The sequence below is a fragment of the Frankliniella occidentalis genome, unplaced genomic scaffold (genome assembly GCF_000697945.3).
Source record: "Frankliniella occidentalis isolate FOCC.00 unplaced genomic scaffold, Focc_3.1 Scaffold46, whole genome shotgun sequence".
In the NCBI taxonomy this organism is placed as follows: Eukaryota; Metazoa; Arthropoda; class Insecta; order Thysanoptera; family Thripidae; genus Frankliniella; species Frankliniella occidentalis.
The window spans coordinates 394,786-402,699 of NW_026267176.1; the positions used below are offsets into that span (position 1 = coordinate 394,786).

General features: G+C 48.7%; 1 protein-coding gene across 5 annotated transcripts in view; it reads left to right on the forward strand.

Moving 5' to 3' along the window:
* LOC113215629 (proton-coupled amino acid transporter-like protein pathetic) overlaps window positions 1-7,914 on the forward strand; it is a 35,888-nt gene that overhangs the window by 11,702 nt on the left and 16,272 nt on the right. Inside the window, exons 1-5 of one of the 5 annotated variants that reach the window (XM_026435277.2) lie at window positions 101-268; window positions 2,964-3,040; window positions 3,398-3,472; window positions 4,469-4,741; window positions 6,911-6,995. In XM_026435277.2, coding sequence (XP_026291062.1) covers window positions 2,970-3,040; window positions 3,398-3,472; window positions 4,469-4,741; window positions 6,911-6,995 — 504 coding nt within the window. In that variant the 5' untranslated portion in view covers window positions 101-268; window positions 2,964-2,969. Of the gene's footprint in view, window positions 1-100; window positions 269-2,496; window positions 2,590-2,615; window positions 2,712-2,963; window positions 3,041-3,136; window positions 3,209-3,397; window positions 3,473-4,468; window positions 4,742-6,910; window positions 6,996-7,914 lie in introns of those variants that run through there. The other 4 variants (XM_052267084.1, XM_026435278.2, XM_026435276.2 and 1 more) reach the window with 4 other exon arrangements.

The following is a 7,914-nucleotide window of genomic DNA, read 5'->3' on the forward strand; positions in this document are numbered from 1 at the left end:
GGGCGGGGTGGGGCGGGGTGTAGTGGGGCGTTGCCGGCGCGAGGCGGGGCGAAGCGTGGTGGGGCGTGGCGGGGCCGAGGGAGCCCCCAGCTCCCGCCACCACATACAATCTGCTAAACGCGCGCGCCGCGCGGCCACGACAAGGCGCTTTGCGTATACGTGTGCCAGTGGCGGTGAGGTCAGCGCAGGAGAAGGACTCGCGGCTCCTTCCGCAACTCTGCGCCCGACGGGAGCCGGCTTTGAGGCAGTTCAAGGACCCCGACTCACGGTACGACCCGAGATGCGCACCGAGCCTGATACTTACAGGCAGATTGCACTGCGTATTGAAAGATAAGACTGTCTTGGTCATCGAAAAACGCAACTTTACTTCTGTAGAAGTAGCTATATAGTGTAGAGAATACGAGGGTGTGCGTGCGCGCGCACCGCCTTTGTCAGATGCATCCCGGTGTGCACGCGTGGGGACCCACTCAGTAACTCGTTGCGTAGGGACTTAAGGCAAAGAGAGGCGTGCGGTCTCGCAGGACATGCGTGTGGTTTGGTGTGTCTGAGTGATGTAAGGCGGTCTCTTGCTGATTCCAAACCTGTATTCGCACTCAGCTCACAGCAGGAAAATACCATTCTTATTTTGTGAAATCCTACAACTTTCTGAGCAACCTGACACATTGTGAGTTCCGCACACGGATGAGACATGCATGGGGATGTGGTTCATTGGTTGCTCCCAACGACCAGGTGGTATCGAACCCAAGGCTGTCGACTTCTGTGTGACTTTTGTTGATGCGTCGAATGTCAGTTGCAGCTTGAAGACGCGGGGTGTGCTAAACGGTGGATTTGATTACTATCTAGTGCGTACAATTGTATACCGGTTGAGCTGCTGATTTATCATTTGTGCTTTTACCGGGTGTCTCTTTGCAATGCCCTGGTGCGAGTAGGGTTGCCTACTCCTTCTGCCTGATAGCCAATGGCCCTTGTGAGTGGACAACCCCGTTCGCGCGGAGTCTGCAAAGACACAACCGGCGCAATGGTGTGTTTTTTTTGTTGTTTTTTTTGTTTTTTGTTTTTTGTTTTTTGTTAAGATAGCTACAACAAGAAAATGGAGAGTGAGTAGTTAGCAGTGAGGAAATAGTTCGAACAGTGTGCGTTGGATAACAGTTGGGGGCGGGGCGTCGTGAGATGTTGCGAGAGTCTCAGTAACGGAATTGTAACTACAATGTAACGGTCTCCAGTCGCGTGCGCATCGTTTTCTTCGCAGAGTTGACAAGCTTTGGCATCTCGCAAGTCGAAATGCCGTACTGCTCGAGCTAGCGTTTTATCTTGTGGTAAATTTTACAGTCTATCACTATAACGTAGCTAGAGGTGGGCGACGAGGCCAGTTCAAATTTGAACGAACTCAAACAAAATTGGCCTAAAAATCTTCGAACAAACCGAACAATGTTGTTTCGAAGTCAATGTTCGCTCATCTCTAAACTCAGTGCTAGACTTATAGAGAGCTTTTCTCATGGAAATGGTGCGTGGTGTCTTTGGAGTCATGGCGGGGAGGAATCTAAATACTGGAGCTTTTTTGGAATCGACTTGAGCCCGGAAGGGAAAGGGCTCGGGAAAGGGGGAAAAGGGGAAAAGTGCACAGACTGTTGAGTTTAGTGCACACGCCATAGCTAGTGCTGCTGATACTAGGGTCGAGGAATAATTGCAAATGTGTAACTGATCGAAGATGTTCCGTTTACGACGATATCACTACACTGTTACTCATCTTTTGGTCCAAAAACGTTTTTAAATTGAATAGAAAAGGTCAAAAAAGGGGGAGGGAATTCGCTCGAAGGTGACTTGTCTAAGGAATGTGCTTTGGGGGACAATGCGTCCTTCTGGCTCTCTTTAACCGATAAGGCGCTAGATGGCGTTACTTGTAACCAAAACGGCCCCTAAACAATATTGTTCTAAAAATGTATTTGAGGATCTTCAGGGGAAGGGGTAACCCGTAAAGTTAAGACCTGACCTCTAGGCCTAAAAAATGCTCGTTTTGTTGTGTACCTCACCGGTGAGACGCTGAAGGTTTTTGTTTTATTTTATACGAAAAACAAAGTAAAAAACAATATTACCTCAAAGTTTTGTGAGTGGAATTGCGTGGATGATTGCCCTATGTTCACAAGCACACATGTTTACTAACCGTCTGATAAGTTCATTTGCAAATCCGCTGCGCTCTTTCACTCCTATTATGACTGGCAATATAATGATTAAGGCTTGTCGCCAGACGTAGTATTCTTGATAGCTAATCGGATAAGCCTCCTGCAGGAAATGACGGAACTTTGGCGTATTCCTTATATACGAGGGTCGCCATAGGCAAATCTGCGTCACCAAATGCAAGGCCATCAGAAAGAGTCGCTCATGCGCAACGGGCCGCGGGTCGCGTGTTGCAGGCCCGCTAGTGCCAGATCTGGTCAGCAAGTGTTGATTCCGGTCTGTCAAACGACGGTGTCAGATCCGACATGCGTGACTGTGTGAACAGAAAGAGGACCATTCGGGGGGCTGGAGGTTGGAATACACCAATCCCTTGGGCAATCCCAAGAACAAGAGAAGGTTCGACACCGACACAAGGTTCGCTGCCTGCCTCTCTGGTCTAGTTTCGCAGCGCACCATTCTACCGGCTGTTTGAGCGTGACGGGCTTAGCGAGACGAACGTGCTGTACTCTGCCATTCGGCACTTCTCTAGTCGAGTGGTACGTGAATTGTTCCGTTTTAGCCACACTTCTCACGTGATCGACTTTGAAGTTTTTCAGACTCAGAGTACCTTTATATAGTTACGCAAATTTTCATAACGTCTCTTATCAACGCATTTTGTTGAAAGGAGTTAGCACACGTGTGCTTGTCCTTGGCAGTATTACCACCATTCCTTGCCGTAAAACACATTCATTGAAAAGTTTACCTGACTGGTTTCGCTGATTCTATGTATTTTATTTTCATTTCTTTAGGCAAAGATGGAGAAGAAAAAAGAAGTTTTTAGCATCGCCTCGGCGCCCTCACAAACAACACTCAACATGTCATCCACGTAAGTCATTATTTCCACCAGCACACATTTCTCCGGCGTCCCTGCGGCCGCTATCTTATCGTTATCACGTCTCTTTGACGTTTAGCATTATGCACGGGCACCTGATAGTTTGTGTTATTCGGACCTGTTGCTGCTGCAGACGACAATCATCTTAATTCTGCCAGCACAGTAATGGAACAAACCCTCAATTTTATATTTGATTATACTCTAGTGAATTACACAGAAAAATAATTCATTACAAATTTTAGAATTGCGATTTCTCTTGTTTTTTATTGTGTTCTTTTTAAAAGAATGTTTTGTGGAGTTGCTACTAACAGCGCTGTGGCAAGTGTGTATAATTTTCTGTCATGTCCGTAGGGTAACCTTGGCAGAAAAAGATCCCGACGCCATGTACGACCCGTTTGCACACCGAGATACGGACAACCAATACTCGTAAGTATGAGTCGTCATGACCTGATCCTACTGTTTTACAAAATCAATGGAGCTTGAAGCTGCTTTAAAAACGCGCCTCATTGCAATTTCGTTGTCCATCATGCGTTCGAGAACTGATTTTGCATTTTGCTTTGCTATTTCAAAGTCGCTTTCTCGCAAAGGAATCGGACACTTGTCGGTAAACTACTCCAAAGAATTCACGGTACTCTTGCAGTGCCGCTGTGCCATTGGAAACAAAGTTTCCTTCCCCGGCGGGAAACAACAATCAAGTTATTTTGCAACGCCGTTACATAGCGGCTGGGAGCTGAAAGTTTGACGGCAGAAAGCCATGAGCAGGCCTTCCTCGCCATGTCCCGCCGACAGTGTCATTTCACTGCAAATACTGGAGTAAAAATTCTGACAGAAAAAGAGCGAGATTTTTTCTCCTTGATCCATTAAAGTGATGATTTAGAAACCACGCTCTTATTGAGAATGATTCTTAAATCTTACTCAAATCAAGAGTGATTAACTTCAGAAATCCTCACTCAAAAATAGCGAGGTTTCTCAATTATCACCCTCGAAACGCAGGTGTGTGAATGCCGCACACTCGTAGGTGTGTGAATATCCATCCGTACTCTTATGGGGGTGAACGTGTGAATTTTCTAGGAAAAGTTCACACCTTTACCCCTCTAAGTGTACGAATGAATATTCACACATCTACAGGTGAACGACATTCACACACTTGCGTTTCCAGTGCACTCAAATAAAGTGACTTTCTTTAATCTATCGCTTTAGTCGAGCGAGGTAATCAAACCTCGCTTTCCAGAGAGCGAGGAAATCAAACCTCGCTCTCCAGAGAGCGAGGAAATTTGGGGCAAATTCTCGCTCTCCGGAGAGCATGAATCCTCGTTCTACGATTTCTAGTGTTGAAATCTTCATTAAGGAAACTCCTTTTACTAGACGATAAAACCAGTAAAAAATATATTTGTGTTGATAGAAAAATGTTTTTGTTACCAGGAACATGGGTGCCTTGGCGCACTTGCTCAAAGGCAGCCTAGGCTCGGGCATCCTCGCTATGCCCATGGCCTTCATGCACGGCGGGCTCGTCTTCGGCTTCATCGGCACCTTTGTCATTGGTTTCATCTGCACACACTGCGTCCAGATCCTAGTGGAGTCGGCGCAGACCCTGTGCGTGCGGCTGCGTATCCCGGCGCTGGACATGGCTGGCACCGCCGAGAAGGCCTTCTCCTCCGGGCCGCGGCAGCTGCGGCCTTATGCAACGGGTGCAGGGTAAGTACTACTGGACCGCATGGTGCTTTACCAACACAAGACCCATAGGCACGTTTGGGCTACACTGCTGGAACTATGAATCAGTTTTTTTCAGCCGAGATAATCGGTGAAATCCAGTTTTTCTGTAGATCCGCGTACACTTGTTTTTCAATGCTGTAGTTTGCAATACCTTTTTTTTTACGGTGCTCCACTTTACTCAAGACAATGGCCGCCGATCAGACGGTCGTGTGATGGACTGTTCATCACTCAATCCTGCACGTGATAATGTGGTGCGGCTGATGCAATGCCGTCCCTTCTTGCCGCAGGGCTTCTTGTAGCCTGCCTCTTGAGTGAGTGTTGCTAAGACTTATGGAGTGCAGCACGCAGCGCGGCACACTGTCTATACCTTTTGGCTGGGGTACTGGCCTGGCTTTGTTAAAGTGCGTCATCAAGGGCGATTATACGATGAGACCGCTCGGTGATTATTGTCCCCCTTGACGGCGCAGTGTACCGGCGGACTGCGAGTCATCCCCCGGGCTTTCATACATGCGAATATAGTAATTGAGGCTCAGTACGGGATTACCTTCGTGATTTCGCTGTTTTCTTTAACTTGAGGTACACCTGCTAAGTTCCGGTGGACTGTACATCATGGCCCGCCATGTGGCGTCCAACACCACGACACTTCCTAGATATCTGCGCTCGCCCATTCGCTAAATCACCTGCTTGTCGTGCTCCTTCATTGTACGCACCGCAAACATGAACCAGGTGGCTGACTCGGGCCGCGCACTTTCGTTGTTATACTGTACAGCATGCGCATGTGCGGGCGGGTTGCCTACTCGCACGGGGTCTGAAGGAGCCGTAGGGTAGCAAGCATAGGCAAACCCGCACGCGGCGAAGTGAAGTGCGCGGCGTTAATCGGTCTCCTGGTATAATCCCTAAACGCTATAGAAATGACAAAGTTAACCGGAGAATCCACCGGGTAAGTCACTCGATATCTTAGAGAGTTGCAAACATAGTCAAGCAGGATGTAAAATATTCTGTGTTCAAGAAAAGAACTTCTTAGGTAAGGTAAGGAAAGGTAGGTAACATCCTACGTTTCTTCCCGTATGGACTTGCAAAGCAGGGTGTAGGAGAATGGGTTAGGGAGAGGGGGGTATAAAAAGGGGAATAGCTATTGGGGGAGGGGGGCGGGGCAACCCAGTTGTTCGGGGTGGGAGATAAAGGAAAATTGAACCGCTCGTGCCACGAGAGCGTGTTTTTGCCCTCGGGTTGCGCACTGTGGAGGCAATGCGAAGAGCGGGAGAGCAGCCCTCCACCACAGCTGCGCTGATCGAAGCCACGATCTCCCACCGTTTCTGTCCCCTGCCCCACCCTGCCGCGGTATGTCGGTGGCGCGACCTTTGTGGCGCACAAGGGGGCGGCGACGGGTCGTTTTATTGCGCTTCCCGGCAGTCAATCTGTGGAAATAGAAAGCCCCCGGCGGCGTCTAGTGGTCCAGGAACTCGACGGGCACGGCCTGGCCGGAGAGGCACCGCGGGTCACTTTGATTTGCCAGGTTTCCCTTTTCAGCTTTGGAAGCTCCCGCCCCTTATTCCCGACAGTACTACTGTTGTGTTTACTTGTACCCTAGTTATAGGGATCATCCAGAAAGTATGCCAAACATTCGCCGTTATGGTTTTGCAAGTTCAGCCCAAAAATGAAAGGTCCCATATCCGCCCATATCGCCTGATAGGCAGGCAACACTTTGCCTGCAGTTCATGTGTGTGCTGCGGTGTGGCCTACCCTCGTTCTCACAGGCGCCGAGCCCCTGTCATTTGCCTAATGAATCCACTGCTGTATAGGAACCTGCCGGGGTATCCTTGGCCTCCTAGTGCTGCCACTGCATCGTGTCGTCCCCACAGCCTCGGCGTGGTCCCGGCGGGTGTGTATAGCTGTCGAGTGAGGGACCAAGGCTTCTCGAGGGGCCGGCAGAGCCGCAGTGCGCGCCGCTCTAGGGCCACCACTGGGACCCATCGCCAGCAGCAACAGCGCCTCGCCTCGCCCTCAGTCCGCTCGGACGGCAGCCTATACACACTTTTGGTGGAATCACTGACAGGGGCCACCGAGAAAAAACCTCCACCTCTGAAAAAGAAGAAATGCTTCGACCTCGACATAATCTAATTGGTGATTGGTTTGTTTTTTTGTTTGCAGAAATTTTGTAACGACCTCCCTTTTTTGTACATACTACTTCGGCCTGACTGCGTACGTCGTCTTTATTGCGAAGTCCGTCCAACAGGTGAGCAGTACAACCCGCACTTGTTGATGTGTGGATCCTCCTCACGGGGGAGCTGTGTGGGGTTGGAGGTTGCTTATGCAGCTATATTGCTTGTATGCGCCCCCCCCTCCCCCCTTTTCTCCGTGCCGGAGGTGGTGGCGCCTGTTAAGCCGGTAGCGGGCACGCGGGGAAGGCCCATAATTTCCACGTAAAACAAAACGTCAAATTGTTTCTTTACGGCGCGGCCTATGACGCCCCTTTTACGGCTCGCTTGCTGCCCCGATACATATTTTTCTTTATGGCGCCCCCCGTCTCTGTCGAGCAAGACTTCCAACCAAACGTGGTGAATGCGGCGGGCGCTGTTGCTGGGGTGGAAGCCGGCATTCCTCCATTCAGCCCCAACACCCACTGATTCGTCTTCATCAGTTTTCCAAATATCCTCGTAGCCTGCATGGTGACCCCATCGTCAAATTTTCATGTCATTTCGACTTTGAACACTGAGGCAGGTTTTGCAATACTTTTAACTTAACCAAAATTTTGTCATAACTATTTCTTTCGGTTTACATGCTAAAGGACATTTAAAAATCTTTTATCGCTACCACATACTGAATTTTTTGAAAAAGGGTCAGAAGATAATCATCATTATTGACAAATAATGTGGCAAGTTTGTATTAACATTTTTTGTAATACCTGAAATGAAATTTTAGTTCTCAGCTGTAAATATCTTCCTCGGTTGAATGGGGAGAGTTTTCATAGCGGCATTGCATACCCAATTTTATAATGTTCGGATTACGACCAGTAGGCTGGGAAAAATATCCTCTTAGATTTACATACAATATTTGTAATTTACTATACGTTGTAAATTTATGACAGCACATTCTTGCTCGTCAATGGAATTCGACACCTGAGAAGAACAGACGCTTACCTCACCTCCTTAGAC